At 42.0% G+C, this 24140-nt stretch overlaps 1 protein-coding gene across 3 annotated transcripts in view; it reads left to right on the top strand.

The window, feature by feature from the left end:
* LOC106566115 (rho GTPase-activating protein 40) overlaps positions 1-24140 on the top strand; it is a 65442-nt gene that overhangs the window by 11704 nt on the left and 29598 nt on the right. For all 3 annotated transcript variants that reach the window (XM_045691906.1, XM_045691908.1, XM_045691905.1), the window contains 9 exons: positions 224-498; positions 1716-2487; positions 4958-5118; positions 5899-6064; positions 6293-6384; positions 6487-6564; positions 6716-6875; positions 11420-11502; positions 12099-12404. In XM_045691906.1, coding sequence (XP_045547862.1) covers positions 224-498; positions 1716-2487; positions 4958-5118; positions 5899-6064; positions 6293-6384; positions 6487-6564; positions 6716-6875; positions 11420-11502; positions 12099-12404 — 2093 coding nt within the window. The remainder of the gene's footprint in view (positions 1-223; positions 499-1715; positions 2488-4957; positions 5119-5898; positions 6065-6292; positions 6385-6486; positions 6565-6715; positions 6876-11419; positions 11503-12098; positions 12405-24140) is intronic.

Genomic DNA, 24140 nt, shown 5'->3' with positions numbered 1-24140 from the left:
AATATTTAAATATGCATTCATTTAAATGTATTAATTGAATCACTGTGTCTGCTAGTTTATTGGTTATTCTTGAAGGTGTTAAATCTCCCATCCCTCCCCTTAGAATGACGCATCAGCCCCACCTTGGTAAAATATCCTGGGGAGATCTCTGTATAGGCTCTGTGATGAAGCTGTAATGACTAATAAGGGTTTATTGAATAGATGTATTGTATTGTTGTTCCAGAGGGGGAGCAGGAAGAACGGTGGCTGCAGGATGCCGGTCTCTCCACTCTGATCAGGCACCAGCAGCAGAGACCAGACAGAGACAGGGACAGAGACACAGACAGTGAGGACCAGGATGTTGACCAGGCCATACTGCTGTCCACTCTGACCCGTACGCAGGCCGCTGCCGTCCAGAGGAGACTGGACTCCTACACACTGTCCCTGAGGAAGAGGAGCAAACCCCAGCCACGTGACGTCAGGGACGTCTTCAGCTCATCACAATACTCTATTGCTCAGGTCAGACTGACCACTTACACATTGTTTATTACTGTCCCACTGACTGCTGATACGATGTTAATACTGTCTTACTGTCCCACTGACTGCTGATACGATGTTAATACTGTCTTACTGTCCCACTGACTGATGACACATTGTTAATACTGTCTTACTGTCCCACTGACTGCTGTCACATTGTTAATACTGTCTTACTGTCCCACTGACTGCTGTCACGATGTTAATACTGTCTTACTGTCCCACTGACTGATGACACATTGTTAATACTGTCTTACTGTCCCACTGACTGATGACACATTGTTAAAACTGTCTTACTGTCCCACTGACTGATGACACATTGTTAAAACTGTCTTACTGTCCCACTGACTGATGACACATTGTTAATACTGTCTTACTGTCCCACTGACTGATGACACATTGTTAATACTGTCTTACTGTCCCACTGACTGATGACACATTGTTAATACTGTCTTACTGTCCCACTGACTGATGACACATTGTTAATACTGTCTTACTGTCACTGTTCTTCCTCAAGGAGCGTTCTGTTGGATTTCCTTTTCCTTTCCACATTGCTTCATACTGACTCTTCTTAATGGTGCAATCTGTCCATAGATATTATTTTTCCTGTGATAACAGGATGGATTTCCTGTTTATGCAGCTGAACTGAAACAAATACATATACACACAATTGTGTGTATGCTTTCAGGCTTTTGTTCTCTGATTTTACACCAGCTGAGTCAAGTACACATCCAATGAAAGGTTTACTCTAGTCCACACAGAGCACATCTCCCAGAATCCCTTTGGTTAAATAATAGCCTTCACTGCATTCATTCCTCTATTCTCACTGATGCTGGAGTTCTATAAAGACAGTTGACCTATCAGAATAAAGGGAAATCACATGTAAAGGCCATTCTTGTCGTCTGAGCTCCCGAGATGGAGTAAAATATGTGTTTCTCTGATCCTATCAGTTGTTTAACACTAGAAAACAATTATTCTCTCTGTGCTTCCATTCAGTCATCAGACACCATGAAGTGACATGACACTAAAGAGACTAGCTGTTACTGTAGTATAGCTCGTCCTACCTCTGTTGGTAGACATGTTTGCTTGCTCTTTGTGTTCTAGGACTTGTTACTGCAAAAGCACTTTGGGATGTTCAAACGGGCTTTATCAATCAATGTGATAGATTGGTTGACATGTTTCCTTCTCTTCTCTCCACTCAGACACCTCTACCGGAGTGTCAAGACCCTGAGCCTATAGAGCCTAAATCATCTCTACTGGAGTGTCAAGACCCTGAGCCTATAGAGCCTAAATCATCTCTACTGGAGTGTCAAGACCCTGAGCCTATAGAGCCTAAATCATCTCTACTGGAGTGTAAAGACCCTGAGCCTATAGAGCCTAAATCATCTCTACTGGAGTGTCAAGACCCTGAGCCTATAGAGCCTAAATCATCTCTACTGGAGTGTCAAGACCCTGAGCCTACGGAGCCTAAATCATCTCTACTGGAGTGTCAAGACCCTGAGCCTATAGAGCCTAAATCATCTCTACTGGAGTGTCAAGACCCTGAGCCTATAGAGCCTAAATCATCTCTACTGGAGTGTCAAGACCCTGAGCCTATAGAGCCTAAATCATCTCTACTGGAGTGTCAAGACCCTGAGCCTATAGAGCCTAAATCATCTCTACTGGAGTGTAAAGACCCTGAGCCTATAGAGCCTAAATCATCTCTACTGGAGTGTCAAGACCCTGAGCCTATAGAGCCTAAATCATCTCTACTGGAGTGTCAAGACCCTGAGCCTATAGAGCCTAAATCATCTCTACTGGAGTGTCAAGACCCTGAGCCTACGGAGCCTAAATCATCTCTACTGGAGTGTCAAGACCCTGAGCCTATAGAGCCTAAATCATCTCTACTGGAGTGTCAAGACCCTGAGCCTATAGAGCCTAAATCATCTCTACTGGATGACAGTATGGAGACCATCAACAAGACACCACTGCAAGGTACCAGCTATCTCTACAGTGAGGGAAAAAAGTATTTGATCCCTTGCTGATTTTGTACGTTTGCCCACTGACAAATAAATGATCAGTCTATAATTTTAATGGTAGGTTTATTTGAACAGTGAGAGACAGAATAACAACAAAACAATCCAGAAAAACACATGTCAAAAATGTTATAAATTGATTTGCATTTTAATGAGGGAAATAAGTATTTCACCCCCTCTCAATCAGAAAGATTTCTGGCTCCCAGGTGTCTTTTAAACAGGTAACGAGCTGAGATTAGGAGAACACTCTTAAAGGGAGCGCTCCTAATCTCAGTTTGTTACCTGTATAAAAGACACCTGTCCACAGAATCAATCAATCAATCAGATTCCAAACTCTCCACCATGGCCAAAACCAAAGAGCTCTCCAAGGATGTCAGGGACAAGATTGTAGACCTACACAAGGCTGGAATGGGCTACAAGACCATCGCCAAGCAGCTTGGTGAGAAGGTGACAACAGTTGGTGCGATTATTCGCAAATGGAAGAAACACAAAAGAACTGTCAATCTCCCTCGGCCTGGGGCTCCATGCAAGATCTCACCTCGTGGAGTTGCAATGATCATGATAACGGTGAGAAATCAGCCCAGAACTACACGGGAGGATCTTGTCAATGATCTCAAGGCAGCTGGGACCATAGTCACCAGGAAAACAATTGGTAACACACTACGCCGTGAAGGACTGAAATCCTGCAGCGCCTGCAAGGTCCCCCTGCTCAGGAAAGCACATACACATGCCCGTCTGAAGTTTGCCAATGAACATCTGAATGATTCAGAGGACAACTGGGTGAAAGTGTTGTGGTCAGATGAGACCAAAATGGAGCTCTTTGACATCAACTCAACTCGCCGTGTTTGGAGGAGGAGGAATGCTGACTATGACCCCAGGAACACCATCCCCACCGTACAACATGGAGGTGGAAACATTATGCTTTGGGGGTGTTTTTCTGCTAAGGGGACAGGACAACTTCACCGCATCAAAGGGACGATGGACGGGGCCATGTACCGTCAAATCTTGGGTGAGAACCTCCTTCCCTCAGCCAGGGCATTGAAAATGGGTCGTGGATGGGTATTCCAGTATGACAATGACCCAAAACACACGGCCAAGGCAACAAAGGAGTGGCTCAAGAAGAAGCACATTAAGGTCCTGGAGTGGCCTAGCCAGTCTCCAGACCTTAATCCCATAGAAAATCTGTGGAGGGAGCTGAAGGTTCGAGTTGCCAAATGTCAGCCTCTAAACCTTAATGACTTGGAGAAGATCTGCAAAGAGGAGTGGGACAAAATCCCTCCTGAGATGTGTGCAAACCTGGTGGCCAACTACAAGAAACGTCTGACCTCTGTGATTGCCAACAAGGGTTTTGCCACCAAGTACTAAGTCATGTTTTGCAGAGGGGTCAAATACTTATTTCCCTCATTAAAATGCAAATCAATTAATAACATTTTTGACATGCGTTTTTCTGGATTTTTTTGTTGTTATTCTGTCTCTCACTGTTCAAATAAACCTACCATTACAATTATAGATTGATCATTTCTTTGTCAGTGGGCAAACGTACAAAATCAGCAGGGGATCAAATACTTTTTTCCCTCACTGTATATCTTTATTCCATATGTACCGGACAGTATAACATACATTGACTGTGTGTGTGTGTGTGTGTGTGTGTGTGTGTGTGTGTGTGTGTGTGTAGTCTGTGTGTGTGTGTGTGTGTGTGTGTGTGTGTGTGTGTGTGTGTGTGTGTGTGTGTGTGTGTGTGTGTGTGTGTGTGTGTGTGTGTGTGTGTGTGTGTGTGTGTGTGTACATCCTCTCTTCTGATTGGTTCAGATGAATCCTGAACTCTCACTCCACAGACCAGCTGGTCTAAGGTGAACTAAACTTAATTAAAGATCAAATCAAATCAAATTGTACTTGTAACATGCTTACTTACAAGCCCTTAACCAACAATGCAGTTTTAAGAAAATACCCCCCAAAAAGTAAGCGATAAGAATAACAAGTAATTAAAGAGTAGAGTTATTAAAGTGGCTATGCAACAACAATAACAGAGAGTGGGGGGGATGGTCAATGCAAATAGTCAGGGTTTCCATTTGATTAGATGTTCAGGAGTCTTATGGCTTGGGGGTAGAAGCTGTTAAGGAGCCTTTTGGTCCTAGACTTGGTGCTCCGGTACCGCTTGCCGTGCAGTAGTAGAGAGAACAGTCTATGACTGGGGTGGCTGGAGTCTTTGACAATTTTTAGGGCCTTCCTCTCACACCGCCTGGTATAGAGGTCCTGGATGGCAGGAAGCTTGGCCCCGGTGATGTACTGGCCTGATCACCTTTGGGTTCAGCATTCATGAGCGAACATTTAATTGTGTTTTACTACCTCAAACAGCTACATTATGCTAACCATTATGACTGCTATGAGGCACACTATCATTAACACAACAACCTGATTTTGTTTGTCAGAGGTCAGCTTGCACCAGCAGAAGAAGCATGGAGGAGCCCCTAAAGAGGAGATTTTCATCACAGATGTGGCCTACTGCGAACAGGCGGCCATCTTGATAAAACAGGCTAAGCTGCCTCAGATAAAGAACAGCTGCAAGAGGAAGGAGGACGGCACACTGCCTGTAAGAGTCTCTCTCTCTCTCTCTCTCTCTCTCTCTCTCTCTCTCTCTCTCTCTTCTCTCTCTCTCTCTCTCTCACTCTCACTCGGTACACATGCTATGCGTGGAACACATCATCTTAGGCATTAAAACAGAAAAACTCTCCTCCTACGCCAACTCAGACTGGGACCCTGTACAGTAGGTTAGATAACAGTGTTAGGAACTCAGACTGGGACCCTGTACAGTAGGTTAGATAACAGTGTTAGGAACTCAGACTGGGACCCTGTACAGTAGGTTAGATAACAGTGTTAGGAACTCAGACTGGGACCCTGTACAGTAGGTTAGATAACAGTGTTAGGAACTCAGACTGGGACCCTGTACAGTAGGTTAGATAACAGTGTTAGGAACTCAGACTGGGACCCTGTACAGTAGGTTAGATAACAGTGTTAGGAACTTAGACTGGGACCCTGTACAGTAGGTTAGATAACAGTGTTAGGAACTCAGACTGGGACCCTGTACAGCAGGTTAGATCATTCCTGTTCTATTATTATATTGAACAAAAATATAAACTCTACATGCACAAAAAGCTTATTTCTCTCAAATTTTGTGCACAAATTTGTTTACATCCCTGTTAGTGAGTACCCCTGCCCAGCCATGCAAAATCCATAGATCAGGGCCTAATTTATTTATTTCAACTGACTGATTTCCTTATATGAACTGTAACCCAGTGAAATCATTGAAATGATTTAATGTTGCGATTCTATTTTTGTTCTGTGTCTCCCTTCCCCTCCCCCTCCCCTACAGAGGGTGATCTGCCCCCAGTGTCGTCTGGGAGTTACTCGTATCCAGGACCTGTCCAACCAGGACATGAAAAAGGTACGTCAGCTGGCCCTGATCGACATGACAGCGCTCTGTGACCTGCTGGAGCTCGACGTTAAACGGCACAAGACCTGCAAGAGGAAGATCCCAGGTATGTGAACTCTCTAACACAACTTACACACACACACACTGCGAGCCCAGTGTGTGTGGCCTTGCATGCTCCTCCTGCCTCTGCAGCCAAATGCATGTGTCAAGCCCTGGGAGATGTGAAAAGAGTACAGGAGTTGACAGCAATACTAACCTTTCCTCTCTCTGTGTCTCTGTCTCTGTCTCTCTCTCTCTCTCTCTCTCTCTCTCTCTCTCTCTATTTCGTTCACAGAGAGCGCCCTGTTTGGGGTTCCACTGGCCACCCTGTTGGAGAATGACCAGAAAGTCAAGCCCACTGCTACCACTCCTCTCATCCTGCAGGCGGTAAGCTAAACATAATACCAACTTCTAGTATCTATCTTGAAAACCAAGATCATGATGGCCTGCATGTCTGCTGCTGTTCTTATCTTTATGTCTCTTCTACAGCTGCTGTGGTTCCTGGAGAAGAGGGGAGTAGACTCAGAGGGTATTCTGCGGGTTTCAGGCTCTCAGTCCAGAATCAAGGTGAGATATTTTTCCATCACTTGTTTCTAATTAGAAAATAGTATATGCACATCCAATAAGTTGCATGTGCAGGGTACAAACAAAATACAGTCATGAAAGAAAGATACCTGTACACTGTTCAACAATGTTGTCTGTTTCTCCCTGTGATCAGAAGCTGCAGCAGGACTTGGAGCAGAACTTCTACTCTGGAGGGTTCAGCTGGGACGAGGTCAGTCCTAACGATGTTGCTGCCCTGTTGAAGAGGTTTATCAGAGAACTACCCTCTCCACTTCTCACCGCGGAGCACCTCAACACCTTCAGTGCTGCCAGGGGTGAGTAGGCACGCAGACACTCCCCTATGTATTTATTTGGACAGCGAAGCTAAAACTTTTAATGTGGCTCTATAGTCCAGCGTTTTGGATTTGAGATCAAATGTTTTATATGAGGTGACAGTACAGAATGTCACATTTTATTTGAGGGTATTTTCATACGTATCTGATTTACTGTTTAGAAATGAAAGCACTTTATGTATCTAGTCCCCCCCATTCGAAGGTGTCATTAGTATTTGGACAAATGTATTTATAGTGTATAAAATGTCGTCAAATGTTTAGTATTTGGTCCCACATTCCTAGCACGTAACGACTACATCAAGCTTGTGACTCTACAAACTTGTTTTGGTTGTGTTTCAGATTATGTTGTGCCCAATAGAAATGAATGGTCAATAATTTTTGTCATTTTGGAGTCACTTTTATTGTAAATAAGAATAGAATTATGGATAACCATGAATGAATCATGAATAATGATGAGTGAGAAAGTTACAGAGGCATAAATATCATACCCTGAATACATGCTAACTGTTATTGGTAATGGTGTGAGGTTAGTATGTTTTGGGGGTATGATCTTTGTGCATCTGTAACTTTCTCACTCATCATTATTCACGATTCATTCAGGATAATCTGTAATCATGGTAGCATCCACATTAATGTAGACGTGTTTAGAAACATATTCTATTGTTATTTACAATAAAAGTGACTCCAAAATGACACAATACATTATTTATCATTTATTTCTACAGGGCACAACATAATCCGAAACACAACCAAAACAAACTGAAAATGCATCCAACAAGTTTGTAGAGTCACAAGCTTGATGTAGTCATTACATTTTTACAAATATTTATGACTCCTTCAAATGGGGATCTATCTACAGTAGTTGCATGAAGTGCATTCATTTCTAAACAGTAAAACAGATATATATGAAAATACCCTCAAATAAAAGGTGACATTCTGTACTGTCATATAAAGCATTTGATCTCAAATCCAAAATGCTGGAGTATAGAGCCACATTAAAAGTTTTGCTTCACTGTCAAAATATGCATATGTAGGGGGAGTGTATATAGTCACTACTTAGTCTGAGTGTATAAAGTCATTACTTAGTCTGAGTGTATGTAGTCATTACTTAGTCTGAGTGTATATAGTCATTACTTAGTCTGAGTGTATATAGTCATTACTTAGTCTGAGTGTATATAGTCATTACTTAGTCTGGGTGTATAAAGTCATTACTTAGTCTGAGTGTATATAGTCATTACTTAGTCTGAGTGTATATAGTCATTACTTAGTCTGGGTGTATAAAGTCATTACTTAGTCTGAGTGTATATAGTCATTACTTATTCTGAGTGTATGTAGTCATTACTTAGTCTGAGTGTATGTAGTCATTACTTAGTCTGAGTGTATATAGTCATTACTTAGTCTGAGTGTATATAGTCATTACTTAGTCTGAGTGTATATAGTCATTACTTAGTCTGAGTGTATATAGTCATTACTTAGTCTGAGTGTATGTAGTCATTACTTAGTCTGAGTCACGTTATCATTATCTATCTAAGCATTTCACACACACACACACACACACACACACACACACACACACACACACACACACACACACACACACACACACACACACACACACACACACACACACACACACACACACACACACACACACACACACACACACACACACACACAGTTTTGGTTTACTATCCTTGTGGGTAGCAAACAATTTATTCTCTTTCAAAATCCTATTTTCCCTAACCCCTAACCCTAACCCTTAAACCTAACCCTAACCCTTAAACCTAACCCTAACCTCAACCCCTAACTCCTAAACATAACCCTAACCTCAACCCCTAACTCCTAAACCTAACCCTAACCTTAACCCCTAAACCTAACCCTAACCTTAACTCCTAACCCTAACCTTAACCCCTAACCTTAACTCTTAAACCTAACCCTAACCTCAACCCCTAAACCTAACCCTAACGTTAACCCTAACCCTAACCCCAACCCCTAACTCCTAAACCTAACCCTAACCCTAACCTTTAACCTCTAACCCTAACCTTAACCCCTAAACCTAACCCTAACCTTAACCCCTAAACCTAACCCTAACCCTAACCCTAACCTTAATCCTAACCTCAACCCCTAACTCCTAAACCTAACCCTAACCTTAACCCCTAAACCTAACCCTAACCTTAACCCTAACCTTAACCCCTAAACCTAACCTTAACCCTAACCTTAACCCCTAACCCCAAAACTATACAGTGCATTCTGAAAGTATTCAGACCCCTTGACTTTTTCCACATTTTGTTATGTTACAACCTTATTCTAAAATGATTTTTTTTTAAATCCTCATCAATCTACACAAAATACCCCATAATGACAAAGTGAAAACAGGTTTTAGACATTTTTGCAAAGGTATTAAAATTAAAGAAAATATATACCTTATTTACAGAATTCAGTATTCAGACCCTATGAGACACAAACTTGAGCTCAGGTGCATCCTGTTTCCATTGATCATCTTTGAGATGTTTCTACAACTTTATTGGAGTCCACCTGTGGTAAATTCAATTGATTGGACATGATTTGGAAAGGCACACACCTGTCTATATAATGTCCCACAATTGACAGTGCATGTCAAATGTCAAAGCAAAAACCAAGCCATGAGGTTGAAGGAATTGTCCATAGAACTCCAAGACAGGATTGTGTCGAGGCACAGATCTGGGGAAGGGTACCAAAAAATGTCTGCAGCATTGAAGGTGGCCTCCATCATTCTTAAAGGGAAGAAGTTTGGAACCACCAAAACTCTTCCTAGAGCTGGTCACCCGGCCAGAGCAATCGGGGGAGAAGGGCCTTGCTCTGGGAGGTGACCAAGAACCCGATGGTCACTCTGACAGAGCTTTAGAGTTCCTCTGTGGAGATGGGAGAACCTTCCAGAAGGACAACAATCTCTGCAGTACTGCACCAATCAGGCCTTTATGGTAGAGTGGCCAGACGGAAGCCCCTCCTCAGTAAAAGGCACATAAAAGCCCGCTTTGAGTTTTCCAAAAGGCACCTAAAGGACTCAGACCATGAGAAACAAGATTTTCTAGTCTGATGAAACCAAGATTGAACTCTTTGGCCTGAATGCCAAGAGTCACGTCTGGAGGAAACCTGCCACCATCCCTACGGTGAAGCATGGTGGTGGCAGCATCATGCTCTGGGGATGTTTTTCAGCAGCAGGGACTGGGAGACTAGTCAGGATCGAGGGAAAGATGAACGGATCAAAGTACAGAGAGATCCTTGATGAAAACCTGCTCCAGAGCGCTCAGGACCTCAGACTGGGGCGAAGGTTCGCCTTCCATCAGGACAACGACCCTAAGCACACAGCCAAGACAGCGCAGGAGTGGCTTCGGGACAAGTCTCTGAATGTCCTTGAGTGGCCCAGCCAGAGCCCGGACTTGTACCCGATCTAACAGCTCTGGAGAGACCTGAAAATAGCTGTGCAGTGACATTCCTCATCCAACCTGACAGAGCTTGAGAGGATCTGCAGAGAAGAATGGGAGAAAGTCCCCAAATATAGGTGTGCCAAGCTTGTAGCATCATACCCAAGAAGACTCAAGGCTGTAATTGCTGCCAAAAGTGCTTCAACAAAGTACTGAGTAAAGGGTCTGAATACTTATGTAAATGTGATATTTACGTTTTTATTTCTATATACATTTGCAAAAACGTATAAAAACCTGTTTTTGCTTTGTCGTTATGGGGTATTGTGTGTAGATTGATGAGGGGAAAAAACAATTTAATCAATTTTATAATAAGGCAGTAACGAAACATCATGTGGAAAAAGTCAAGGGGTCTGAATACTTTCCGAATACACTGTACCTAACCCTAACTTCTAAACCTAACCCCTGAGCCTAAAATGTCCGACTTGTCCAAATCGTCCTTGTTTTACTCTCCTTGTGAGGACTTATGGTACCCACAAAAACACACACACACACACACACACACACACACACACACACACACACACACACACACACACACACACACACACACACACACACACACACACACACACACACACACACACACACACACACACACACACACACACACTCATCTCCTGTGACACAGTCACACAGCAATGCATGCTGTACAGATCTAAGTCTAGGTCTCCTTACTGTATCGGAAGCAGAACGCAGTGCTAATCTCTTATGTCCATACTACTTAGAGGTCTAATGAAGATAAACAACACGATAGCCTTTAAGCTGCTCGTCTGAATCTGCTATACTATTAATAATGCCACTTCCTGTACAGTTTTAATACCATTAAATAAATGACAGAATGATTAAAGTAATAAATAGCTTGTGATGTGATTGTGAAACTTTAGACACGTCTTCTTCACATTAGATGAATGATGAATCATTTGAAAGCTAATGGCTTCCTGACAGAGTCATTCATCTCTACAGATCAGATCATGGTTGGGCCAAAGGAAATGAAATGAGTGTGTGTTGATCCTTCATAGCCCTGTTGTCTGTTCTGTCTTTCCCCTTCCTCCTGCTCTACAGACATCCCTGAGCTGAAACAGAAGCTACACGTTCTGAACCTCCTCATCCTCCTACTGCCTGAACCCAACAGGAACACACTCAAGGTATTCTGGGAGACTCCAAATGATTCCATGACCATGAAGTAACCAGATGGCTATAGTGATGCACTTTAAATCTCCACTTCTTCTGTATAATGTATTACATCTCAAACCCTCCACACGTACATCTTGTAGGTGATGCATTAATGAGTCATATATCTCTTACATAATATAATGTGTCAACTCCTCCACATATGGTAGGAGGTAATGGCATGAGAGGGCACTTTCAGCTTTCAGCACCTGGATGAGGTGTTCTGCTCTTATGTAACTAGCTTGTACTCTTGTTCACGTATGCGGAATAAATAATCGTGACTACTTGAATACTTTCACATTACCAGGTTACCTTTAAGATGACATCATCATGGATGAATCCATGTGTCTAGTCTGACTAAACGTTTCAGAGCCTTTGTCCCCCTGTTGATGACACAGCATAACAATGTCAGAAAAACACTTCAGCCACCGTCATCGTTCAAGTCAACAATTTCAATCTTACAAAGAGAAAATATTTTTATTACTGATAGAGGGGCTCACTGTAAAACAGGTCTCCTCTCCTTTTAAAGCACATTTCTGTGGGAACAGACGATAAACGCTCCTCTCCTCAGGCTCTGTTGGAGTTCCTTTCCAAGGTAGTTTCCAGAGAGAGGAGGAACCGTATGAACCTGTGGGCAGTGGCCACCATCATGGCCCCCAACCTGTTCCTGTTCCTCCACAAGGCCGTACCCTCCCGCCTCACTGACGGGGGTCCAGGGGTGGAGAAAGGACATACTGACAAGGCCCCCAACCTGTTACTCCACAAGGCTGTACCCTCCCGCCTCACTGACTGGGGGCCAGGGGAGGAGAAAGGACATGCTGAGAAGGCTGCTGACATCATGAGGCTACTCATACGCTACCAGGACCTGCTCTGGACCGTAAGTAAAAACTTCAGGCTACCAACAACACTTTTCATTTAAGTATTTATTTACCAATAGAAACCTCAGAAGCTTGGTTGTGTTTGTAGCAAAGGCGCGGGAAGGAGGGGTGCAGCAGCATCCCCTGGTGGTAAGATTGTAAAACTACAAGAGGGAGTTATTTCTTCAACAAGCCTTTTTAATGAATTAATGAAACTGTAAACACACTGGCTAGCTAGCACACTAGAGTCCCAGACCATTCTAAATGACACAGTAGCAGTTAGTTTGTTTTAACGCATTCTAAATGACACACTAGCAGTTAGGGGGGTTTAACTCATTCTAAATGACACACTAGCAGTTAGGGGGGTTTTAACTCATTCTAAATGACACAGTAGCAGTTAGTTTGTTTTAACTCATTCTAAATGACACACTAGCAGTTAGGGGGGTTTAACTCATTCTAAATGACACATTAGCAGTTAGGGGGGTTTAACTCATTCTAAATGACACACTAGCAGTTAGGGGGTTTAACTCATTCTAAATGACACACTAGCAGTTAGGTTTTTTTTAACTCATTCTAAATGACACACTAGCAGTTAGTTTGTTTTAACTCATTCTAAATGACACACTAGCAGTTAGTTTGTTTTAACTCATTCTAAATGACACACTAGCAGTTAGGGGGGTTTTAACTAATTCGAAATGACACAGTAGCAGTTAGTTTGTTTTAACTCATTCTAAATGACACACTAGCAGTTAGGGGGGTTTAACTCATTCTAAATGACACACAAGCAGTTAGGGGGGTTTAACTCATTCTAAATGACACACTAGCAGTCAGGGGGGTTTAACTCATTCTAAATGACACACTAGCAGTTAGGGGGGTTTTAACTCATTCTAAATGACACACTAGCAGTTAGGGGGGTTTTAACTCATTCTAAATGACACACTAGCAGTTAGTTTGTTTTAACTCATTCTAAATGACACACTAGCAGTTAGGGGGGTTTTAACTAATTCGAAATGACACAGTAGCAGTTAGTTTGTTTTAACTCATTCTAAATGACACACTAGCAGTTAGGGGGGTTTAACTCATTCTAAATGACACACTAGCAGTTAGGGGGGTTTAACTCATTCTAAATGACACACTAGCAGTTAGGGGGGTTTAACTCATTCTAAATGACACACTAGCAGTTAGGGGGTTTTAACTCATTCTAAATGACACACTAGCAGTTAGGGGGGTTTAACTCATTCTAATTGACACACAAGCAGTTAGGGGGGTTTTAACTCATTCTAATTGACACACTAGCAGTTAGGGGGGTTTAACTCATTCTAAATGACACAGTAGCAGTTAGTTTGTTTTAACTCATTCTAAATGACACACTAGCAGTTAGGGGGGTTTAACTCATTCTAAATGACACACTAGCAGTTAGGGGGGTTTAACTCATTCTAAATGACACACTAGCAGTTAGGGGGGTTTAACTCATTCTAAATGACACAGTAGCAGTTAGTTTGTTTTAACTCATTCTAAATGACACACTAGCAGTTAGGGGGGTTTAACTCATTCTAAATGACACACTAGCAGTTAGTTTGTTTTAACTCATTCTAAATGACACACTAGCAGTTAGGGGGGTTTTAACTCATTCTAAATGACACACCAGCAGTTAGGGGGGTTTAACTCATTCTAAATGACACAGTAGCAGTTAGTTTGTTTTAACTCATTCTAAATGATACACTAGCAGTTAGTTTGTTTTAACTCATTCTAAATGACACACTAGCAGTTAGGGGGGTTTTAACTCATTCTAAATGACACACTAGCAGTTAGGGGGTTTAACTCATTCTAAATGACACACTAGCAGTTAGGGGGTTTAACTCATTCTAAATGACACACTAGCAGTTAGTTTGTTTTAACTCATTCTAAATGACACACTAGCAGTTAGGGGGGTTTAACTCATTCTAATTGACACACTAGCAGTTAGGGGGTTTAACTCATTCTAAATGACACACTAGCAGTTAGGGGTTTTTAACTCATTCTAAATGACACACTAGCAGTTAGGGGGGTTTAACTCATTCTAAATGACACAGTAGCAGTTAGTTTGTTTTAACTCATTCTAAATGACACACTAGCAGTTAGGGGGGTTTAACTCATTCTAAATGACACACTAGCAGTTAGGGGGGTTTAACTCATTCTAAATGACACACTAGCAGTTAGGGGGGTTTAACTCATTCTAATTGACACACTAGCAGTCAGGGGGGTTTAACTCATTCTAAATGACACACTAGCAGTTAGGGGGGTTTAACTCATTCTAAATGACACACTAGCAGTTAGGGGGGTTTAACTCATTCTAAATGACACAGTAGCAGTTAGTTTGTTTTAACTCATTCTAAATGATACACTAGCAGTTAGTTTGTTTTAACTCATTCTAAATGACACACTAGCAGTTAGGGGGGTTTTAACTCATTCTAAATGACACACTAGCAGTTAGGGGGTTTAACTCATTCTAAATGACACACTAGCAGTTAGGGGGGTTTAACTCATTCTAAATGACACACTAGCAGTTAGTTTGTTTTAACTCATTCTAAATGACACACTAGCAGTTAGGGGGGTTTAACTCATTCTAATTGACACACTAGCAGTTAGGGGGGTTTAACTCATTCTAAATGACACACTAGCAGTTAGGGGTTTTAACTCATTCTAAATGACACACTAGCAGTTAGGGGGGTTTAACTCATTCTAATTGACACACTAGCAGTTAGGGGGGTTTAACTCATTCTAAATGACACACTAGCAGTTAGGGGGGTTTAACTCATTCTAAATGACACAGTAGCAGTTAGGGGGGTTTAACTCATTCTAAATGACACAGTAGCAGTTAGTTTGTTTTAACTCATTCTAAATGACACACTAGCAGTTAGGGGGGTTTAACTCATTCGAAATGACACATTAGCAGTTAGTTTGTTTTAACTCATTCTAAATGACACACTAGCAGTTAGGGGGGTTTAACTCATTCTAAATGACACACTAGCAGTTAGGGGGGTTTAACTCATTCTAAATGACACACTAGCAGTCAGGGGGGTTTAACTCATTCTAAATGACACACTAGCAGTTAGGGGGGTTTTAACTCATTCTAAATGACACACTAGCAGTTAGGGGGGTTTTAACTCATTCTAAATGACACACTAGCAGTTAGTTTGTTTTAACTCATTCTAAATGACACACTAGCAGTTAGGGGGGTTTTAACTAATTCGAAATGACACAGTAGCAGTTAGTTTGTTTTAACTCATTCTAAATGACACACTAGCAGTTAGGGGGGTTTAACTCATTCTAAATGACACACTAGCAGTTAGGGGGGTTTAACTCATTCTAAATGACACACTAGCAGTTAGGGGGGTTTAACTCATTCTAAATGACACACTAGCAGTTAGGGGGGTTTTAACTCATTCTAAATGACACACTAGCAGTTAGGGGGGTTTAACTCATTCTAATTGACACACAAGCAGTTAGGGGGGTTTTAACTCATTCTAATTGACACACTAGCAGTTAGGGGGGTTTAACTCATTCTAAATGACACAGTAGCAGTTAGTTTGTTTTAACTCATTCTAAATGACACACTAGCAGTTAGGGGGGTTTAACTCATTCTAAATGACACACTAGCAGTTAGGGGGGTTTAACTCATTCTAAATGACACACTAGCAGTTAGGGGGTTTAACTCATTCTAAATGACACAGTAGCAGTTAGTTTGTTTTAACTCATTCTAAATGACACACTAGCAGTTAGGGGGTTTAACTCATTCTAAATGACACACTAGCAGTTAGTTTGTTTTAACTCATTCTAAATGACACACTAGCAGTTAGGGGGTTTAACTCATTCTAAATGACACACTAGCAGTTAGTTTGTTTTAACTCATTCTAAATGACACACTAGCAGTTAGGGGGTTTTAACTCATTCTAAATGACACACTAGCAGTTAGGGGGTTTAACTCATTCTAAATGACACACTAGCAGTTAGGGGGGTTTAACTCATTCTAAATGACACACTAGCAGTTAGTTTGTTTTAACTCATTCTAAATGACACACTAGCAGTTAGGGGGTTTAACTCATTCTAATTGACACACTAGCAGTTAGGGGGTTTAACTCATTCTAAATGACACACTAGCAGTTAGGGGTTTTAACTCATTCTAAATGACACACTAGCAGTTAGGGGGGTTTAACTCATTCTAAATGACACAGTAGCAGTTAGTTTGTTTTAACTCATTCTAAATGACACACTAGCAGTTAGGGGGTTTAACTCATTCTAAATGACACACTAGCAGTTAGGGGGTTTAACTCATTCTAAATGACACACTAGCAGTTAGGGGGGTTTAACTCATTCTAATTGACACACTAGCAGTCAGGGGGGTTTAACTCATTCTAAATGACACACTAGCAGTTAGGGGGGTTTAACTCATTCTAAATGACACACTAGCAGTTAGGGGGGTTTAACTCATTCTAAATGACACAGTAGCAGTTAGTTTGTTTTAACTCATTCTAAATGATACACTAGCAGTTAGTTTGTTTTAACTCATTCTAAATGACACACTAGCAGTTAGGGGGTTTTAACTCATTCTAAATGACACACTAGCAGTTAGGGGGTTTAACTCATTCTAAATGACACACTAGCAGTTAGGGGGGTTTAACTCATTCTAAATGACACACTAGCAGTTAGTTTGTTTTAACTCATTCTAAATGACACACTAGCAGTTAGGGGGTTTAACTCATTCTAATTGACACACTAGCAGTTAGGGGGGTTTAACTCATTCTAAATGACACACTAGCTGTTAGGGGTTTTAACTCATTCTAAATGACACACTAGCAGTTAGGGGGGTTTAACTCATTCTAATTGACACACTAGCAGTTAGGGGGGTTTAACTCATTCTAAATGACACACTAGCAGTTAGGGGGGTTTAACTCATTCTAAATGACACAGTAGCAGTTAGGGGGGTTTAACTCATTCTAAATGACACAGTAGCAGTTAGTTTGTTTTAACTCATTCTAAATGACACACTAGCAGTTAGGGGGGTTTAACTCATTCTAAATGACACACTAGCAGTTAGGGGGGTTTAACTCATTCTAAATGACACAGTAGCAGTTAGGGGGGTTTAACTCATTCTAAATGACACACTAGCAGTTAGTTTGTTTTAACTCATTCTAAATGACACACTAGCAGTTAGGGGGGTTTAACTCATTCTAAATGACACACTAGCAGTTAGGGGGGTTTAAATCAAATCAAATCAAATCAAATTTATTTATATAGCCCTTCGTACATCAGCTGATATCGGTGGCTAGGAAAAACTCCCTAGGAAAAACTCCCTAGAAAGGCCAAAAACCTAGGAAGAAACCTAGAGAGGAACCAGGCTATGAGGGGTGGCAAGTCCTCTTCTGGCTGTGCAGGGTGGATATTATAACAGAACATGGTCAAGATGTTAAAATGTTCATAAATGACCAGCATGGTCAAATAATAATAATCATAGTAGTTGTCGATGGTGCAACAAGCACGTCCGGTGAACAGGTCAGGGTTCCATAGCCGCAGGCAGAACAGTTGAAACTGGAGCAGCAGCACGGCCAGGTGGACTGGGGACAGCAAGGAGTCATCATACCAGGTAGTCCTGAGGCATGGTCCTAGGGCTCAGGTCCTCCGAGGGAAAGACAGAAAGAGAGAAAGAGAGAATTAGAGAGAGCATATTTAAATTCACACAGGATACCGGATAAGACAAGAGAAATACTCCAGATGTAACAGACTGACCCTAGCCCCCGACACATAAACTACTGCAGCATAAATACTGGAGGCTGAGACAGGAGGGATCAGAAGACACTGTGGCCCCATCCGATGATACTCCCGGACAGGGCCAAACAGGCAGGATATAACCCCACCCACTTTGCCAAAGCACAGCCCCCACACCACTAGAGGGATGTCTCCAACCACCAACTTACCGTCCTAAGACAAGGCCGAGTATAGCCCACAACGATCTCCGCCATGGCACAACCCAAGGGGGGGCGCCAACCCAGACAGGAAGACCACGTCAGTGACTCAACCCACTCAAGTGACGCACCCCTCCCATGGACGGCATGGAAGAACACCAGTAAGCCAGTGACTCAGCCCCTGTAAAAGGGTTAGAGGCAGAGAATCCCAGTGGAAAGAGGGGAACCGGCAAGGCAGAGACAGCAAGGGCGGTTCGTTGCTCCAGCCTTTCCGTTCACCTTCACACTCCTGGGCCAGACTATACTTAATCATAGGACCTACTGAAGAGATAAGTCTTCAGTAAAGACTTAAAGGTTGAGACTGAGTCTGTGTCTCTCACATTGGTAGGCAGACCATTCCATAAAAATTGAGCTCTATAGGAGAAAGCCCTACCTCCAGCCGTTTGCTTAGAAATTCTAGGGACAATTAGGAGGCCTGCGTCTTGTGACCGTAGCGTACGTGTAGGTATGTACGGCAGGACCAAATCGGAAAGATAGGTAGGAGCAAGCCCATGTAATGCTTTGTAGGTTAGCAGTAAAACCTTGAAATCAGCCCTTGCCTTAACAGGAAGCCAGTGTAGGGAGGCTAGCACCGGAGTACTATGATCAAATGTTTTGGTTCTAGTCAGGATTCTAGCAGCCGTATTTAGCACTAACTGAAGTTTGTTTAGTGCTTTATCCGGGTAGCCGGAAAGTAGAGCATTGCAGTAGTCCAGCCTAGAAGTAACAAAAGCATGGATTAATTTTTCTGCGTCATTTTTGGACAGAAAATGTCTGATTTTTGCAATGTTACGTAGATGGAAAAAAGCTGTCCTTGAAACAGTCTTGATATGTTCTTCAAAAGAGAGATCAGGGTCCAGAGTAACGCCGAGGTCCTTCACAGTTTTATTTGAGACGACTGTACAACCATCCAGATTAATTGTCAGATTCAACAGAAGATCTCTTTGTTTCTTGGGACCTAGAACAAGCATCTCTGTTTTGTCCGAGTTTAAAAGTAGAAAGTTTGCAACCATCCACTTCTTTATGTCTGAAACACAGGCTTCTAGCGAGGGCAATTTTGGGGCTTCACCGTGTTTCATTGAAATGTACAGCTGTGTGTCGTCCGCATAGCAGTGAAATTTAACATTATTTTTTCGAGTGACATCCCCAAGAGGTAAAATATATAGTGAAAACAATAGTGGTCCTAAAACGGAACCTTGAGGAACACCAAAATGTACAATTGATTTGTCAGAAGACAAACCATTCACAGAGACAAACTGATATCTTTCCTTTAACTCATTCTAAATGACACACTAGCAGTTAGGGGGGTTTAACGCATTCTAAATGACACACTAACAGTTAGGGGGGTTTTAACTCATTCTAATTGACACACTAGCAGTTAGGGGGGTTTTAACTCATTCTAAATGACACATTAGCAGTTAGGGGGGTTTAACTCATTCTAAATGACACACTAGCAGTTAGGGGGGTTTAACTCATTCTAATTGACACACTAGCAGTTAGGGGGGTTTAACTCATTCTAAATGACACACTAGCAGTTAGGGGGTTTAACTCATTCTAAATGACACACTAGCAGTTAGGGGGGTTTAACTCATTCTAAATGACACACTAGCAGTTAGTTTGTTTTAACTCATTCTAAATGACACACTAGCAGTTAGGGGGGTTTAACTCATTCTAATTGACACACTAGCAGTTAGGGGGGTTTAACTCATTCTAAATGACACAGTAGCAGTTAGGGGGGTTTAACTCATTCTAAATGACACACTAGCAGTTAGTTTGTTTTAACTCATTCTAAATGACACACTAGCAGTTAGGGGGTTTAACTCATTCTAAATGACACACTAGCAGTTAGGGGGGTTTAAATCAAATCAAATCAAATCAAATTTATTTATATAGCCCTTCGTACATCAGCTGATATCGGTGGCTAGGAAAAACTCCCTAGGAAAAACTCCCTAGAAAGGCCAAAAACCTAGGAAGAAACCTAGAGAGGAACCAGGCTATGAGGGGTGGCAAGTCCTCTTCTGGCTGTGCAGGGTGGATATTATAACAGAACATGGTCAAGATGTTAAAATGTTCATAAATGACCAGCATGGTCAAATAATAATAATCATAGTAGTTGTCGAGGGTGCAACAAGCACGTCCGGTGAACAGGTCAGGGTTCCATAGCCGCAGGCAGAACAGTTGAAACTGGAGCAGCAGCACGGCAAGGTGGACTGGGGACAGCAAGGAGTCATCATACCAGGTAGTCCTGAGGCATGGTCCTAGGGCTCAGGTCCTCCGAGGGAAAGACAGAAAGAGAGAAAGAGAGAATTAGAGAGAGCATATTTAAATTCACACAGGATACCGGATAAGACAAGAGAAATACTCCAGATGTAACAGACTGACCCTAGCCCCCCGACACATAAACTACTGCAGCATAAATACTGGAGGCTGAGACAGGAGGGATCAGAAGACACTGTGGCCCCATCCGATGATACTCCCGGACAGGGCCAAACAGGCAGGATATAACCCCACCCACTTTGCCAAAGCACAGCCCCCACACCACTAGAGGGATGTCTCCAACCACCAACTTACCGTCCTAAGACAAGGCCGAGTATAGCCCACAACGATCTCCGCCATGGCACAACCCAAGGGGGGGCGCCAACCCAGACAGGAAGACCACGTCAGTGACTCAACCCACTCAAGTGACGCACCCCTCCCATGGACGGCATGGAAGAACACCAGTAAGCCAGTGACTCAGCCCCTGTAAAAGGGTTAGAGGCAGAGAATCCCAGTGGAAAGAGGGGAACCGGCAAGGCAGAGACAGCAAGGGCGGTTCGTTGCTCCAGCCTTTCCGTTCACCTTCACACTCCTGGGCCAGACTATACTTAATCATAGGACCTACTGAAGAGATAAGTCTTCAGTAAAGACTTAAAGGTTGAGACTGAGTCTGCGTCTCTCACATTGGTAGGCAGACCATTCCATAAAAATGGAGCTCTATAGGAGAAAGCCCTACCTCCAGCCGTTTGCTTAGAAATTCTAGGGACAATTAGGAGGCCTGCGTCTTGTGACCGTAGCGTACGTGTAGGTATGTACGGCAGGACCAAATCGGAAAGATAGGTAGGAGCAAGCCCATGTAATGCTTTGTAGGTTAGCAGTAAAACCTTGAAATCAGCCCTTGCCTTAACAGGAAGCCAGTGTAGGGAGGCTAGCACCGGAGTACTATGATCAAATGTTTTGGTTCTAGTCAGGATTCTAGCAGCCGTATTTAGCACTAACTGAAGTTTGTTTAGTGCTTTATCCGGGTAGCCGGAAAGTAGAGCATTGCAGTAGTCCAGCCTAGAAGTAACAAAAGCATGGATTAATTTTTCTGCGTCATTTTTGGACAGAAAATGTCTGATTTTTGCAATGTTACGTAGATGGAAAAAAGCTGTCCTTGAAACAGTCTTGATATGTTCTTCAAAAGAGAGATCAGGGTCCAGAGTAACGCCGAGGTCCTTCACAGTTTTATTTGAGACGACTGTACAACCATCCAGATTAATTGTCAGATTCAACAGAAGATCTCTTTGTTTCTTGGGACCTAGAACAAGCATCTCTGTTTTGTCCGAGTTTAAAAGTAGAAAGTTTGCAGCCATCCAATTCTTTATGTCTGAAACACAGGCTTCTAGCGAGGGCAATTTTGGGGCTTCACCATGTTTCATTGAAATGTACAGCTGTGTGTCGTCCGCATAGCAGTGAAATTTAACATTATTTTTTCGAGTGACATCCCCAAGAGGTAAAATATATAGTGAAAACAATAGTGGTCCTAAAACGGAACCTTGAGGAACACCAAAATGTACAATTGATTTGTCAGAAGACAAACCATTCACAGAGACAAACTGATATCTTTCCTTTAACTCATTCTAAATGACACACTAGCAGTTAGGGGGGTTTAACGCATTCTAAATGACACACTAACAGTTAGGGGGGTTTTAACTCATTCTAATTGACACATTAGCAGTTAGGGGGGTTTAACTCATTCTAAATGACACACTAGCAGTTAGGGGGGTTTAACTCATTCTAATTGACACACTAGCAGTTAGGGGGGTTTAACTCATTCTAAATGACACACTAGCAGTTAGGGGGTTTAACTCATTCTAAATGACACACTAGCAGTTAGGTGGTTTAACTCATTCTAAATGACACACTAGCAGTTAGGGGGTTTAACTCATTCTAAATGACACACTAGCACTTAGTTTGTTTTAACTCATTCTAAATGACACACTAGCAGTTAGGGGGGTTTAACTCATTCTAAATGACACACTAGCAGTTAGGGGGTTTAACTCATTCTAAATGACACACTAGCAGTTAGGTGGTTTAACTCATTCTAAATGACACACTAGCAGTTAGGGGGTTTAACTCATTCTAAATGACACACTAGCACTTAGTTTGTTTTAACTCATTCTAAATGACACACTAGCAGTTAGGGGGGTTTAACTCATTCTAAATGACAAACTAGCAGTTAGGGTGGTTTAACTCATTCTAAATGACACACTAGCAGTTAGGGTTTTTTAACTCATTCTAAATGACACACTAGCAGTTAGGGGGGGTTAACTCATTCTAATTGACACACTAGCAGTTAGGGGGGTTTAACTCATTCTAAATGACACACTAGCAGTTAGGGGGTTTAACTCATTCTAAATGACACACTAGCAGTTAGTTTGTTTTAACTCATTCTCAATGACACACTAGCAGTTAAGGGGGTTTAACTCATTCTAAATGACACACTAGCAGTTAGGGGGGTTTAACTCATTCTAAATGACACACTAGCAGTTAGGGGGGTTTAACTCATTCTAAATGACACACTAGCAGTTAGGAGGGTATAACTCATTCTAATTGACACGCTAGCAGTTAGGGGGGTTTAACTCATTCTAAATGACACACTAGCAGTTAGGGGGTTTAACTCATTCTAAATGACACACTAGCAGTTAGGGGGTTTAACTCATTCTAAATGAAACACTAGCAGTTAGTTTGTTTTAACTCATTCTAAATGACACACTAGCAGTTAGGGGGTTTTAACTCATTCTAAATGACACACTAGCAGTTAGGGTGGTTTAACTCATTCTAAATGACACACTAGCAGTTCGGGGGTTTTAACTCATTCTAAATGACACACTAGCAGTTAGGGGGGTTTGACTCATTCTAAATGACACACTAGCAGTTAGGGGGGTTTAACTCATTCTAAATGACACACTAGCAGTTAGTTTGTTTTAACTCATTCTAAATGACACACTAGCAGTTAGGGGGTTTAACTCATTCTAAATGACACACTAGCAGTTAGGGGGGTTTAACTCATTCTAAATGACACACTAGCAGTTAGGTGGGTTTAACACATTCTAAATGACAAACTAGCAGTTAGGGGGGGTTTAACTCATTCTAAATGACACACTAGCAGTTAGGGGTTTTTAACTCATTCTAAATGACAAACTAGCAGTTAGGGGGGTTTAACTCATTCTAAATGACACACTAGCAGTTAGGGGGTTTAACTCATTCTAAATGACACACTAGCAGTTAGGTTGTTTTAACTCATTCTAAATGACACACTAGCAGTTAGGGGGTTTTAACTTATTCTAAATCACACACTAGCAGTTAGGGGGGTTTAACTCATTCTAATTGACACACTAGCAGTTAGGGGGGTTTAACTCATTCTAAATGACACACTAGCAGTTAGGGGGGTTTAACTCATTCTAAATGACACACTAGCAGTTAGGGGGTTTTAACTCATTCTAAATGACACACTAGCAGTTAGGGGGGTTTAAC

The sequence above is a fragment of the Salmo salar genome, chromosome ssa12 (genome assembly GCF_905237065.1).
Source record: "Salmo salar chromosome ssa12, Ssal_v3.1, whole genome shotgun sequence".
Taxonomy (NCBI): Eukaryota; Metazoa; Chordata; class Actinopteri; order Salmoniformes; family Salmonidae; genus Salmo; species Salmo salar.
Note: the sequence above shows the minus strand (reverse complement) of the source record. Positions and strands in the feature narration are given on the sequence as shown.